Below are 1,172 nucleotides of genomic sequence, written 5' to 3'. Positions count from 1 at the left end.
TTGGCCAGGCTGGTCTCGAACTCCTGGCCTCAAGTGATCCACCCACCTCAGCCTCCCAAAATGCTGGGATTACAGGCGTGAGCTACCACGCCTGTCCCACTGTGTGTTCTTTGTAAGTGAGTGCTCGTTCTGGACTGCGTGGGAGCCAGTGTGTGTCTGTGTGTGTCAGCTGGGCGGGAAGTATACACCGTGTTCAGCTGTGGAAGTAGAAGGCAGTGAGAGGGAGCCAGCGGCCTGTGCGTTGTGGGCTTGGGTGAGTGTACGAGGGCAGGCGTATGAGTGTCTGCGTGTGAGCCAGTGTGAGGACATCAGCGTGTCTCACTGAGTGTGTCACTGAGAGTGAGATGGGTTGTCCATGTGACCAGCAGTGACATCAATAGGACTGGGGAGGAAATGGCTTTCTGGGGGTGTGTCTGGGGGGGAGAACGGGAGTCCCTGAGTGTGGGTGTGTGTTCCCGTGTTTCTGCAGGAGCGTCTGGGTGTGTGGCTGTTGTGTCATGTTGCATGCACTGTGTGTCTCTGTTGTGCATGTTGGTGCACTGAGGAGGTGTCGCTGTTGAGGCCGGGGCAGGTGGGTGTGTCTCCACCTCCCTAGAAGCTTCATGGGCTTGTCCTGCGGGCTCAGGTGTCATCCGCAGCGTGAGGATGGGGTCCACGTGCGCTGGGGTGCAGTGGCGGGTGTGGAAGGCAGGCTGGACTTTGCTCCGAGGACAGGGCTGCCGGCTGGAGAGAAGGAGACATGCCTCGATGGCCCAAGGCGGCCAGCCAGCCCCATTTGTACCCTGCTTTTCCCCAGATGTAGATGAATGCCGTATGCTTGCTCACCTGTGTGCTCATGGAGAGTGCATCAACAGCCTCGGCTCCTTCCGCTGCCACTGTCAGGCCGGGTACACACCAGATGCTACTGCTACCACCTGCCTGGGTGAGCCCAGCCCTCCAGCCCGGCCACCTCCTGCACAGCCCCTGACCACAACTTCCCTGAGACTTTGCAGTTTGCAATGTTAGGGTTTCATTTACGAAGTGGTGCCTGAACCATACAGACAACTGAGGGCCAGGTGCAGTGGCCCGCTACTGTAATCCCAGTATTTTGGGAGGTCGAGGTGGGAGGATCACTTGAGGCCAGGAGTTTCAGACTAGCCTGGGCAACATAGCAAGACCCCATCACTAAAAAA

General features: G+C 58.1%; 1 protein-coding gene across 1 annotated transcript in view; it reads left to right on the top strand.

The window, feature by feature from the left end:
- FBN3 (fibrillin 3) overlaps positions 1-1,172 on the top strand; it is a 101,863-nt gene that overhangs the window by 85,479 nt on the left and 15,212 nt on the right. Inside the window, exons 56-58 of the mRNA XM_011943601.1 lie at positions 605-625; positions 692-715; positions 797-922. Of these exons, the coding sequence (XP_011798991.1) occupies positions 605-625; positions 692-715; positions 797-922 (171 nt within the window). The remainder of the gene's footprint in view (positions 1-604; positions 626-691; positions 716-796; positions 923-1,172) is intronic.

The sequence above is a fragment of the Colobus angolensis genome, unplaced genomic scaffold, assembly GCF_000951035.1.
Source record: "Colobus angolensis palliatus isolate OR3802 unplaced genomic scaffold, Cang.pa_1.0 Scaffold22, whole genome shotgun sequence".
Lineage (NCBI taxonomy): Eukaryota > Metazoa > Chordata > Mammalia > Primates > Cercopithecidae > Colobus > Colobus angolensis.
This window is presented reverse-complemented; position numbering and strand designations above follow the sequence as displayed.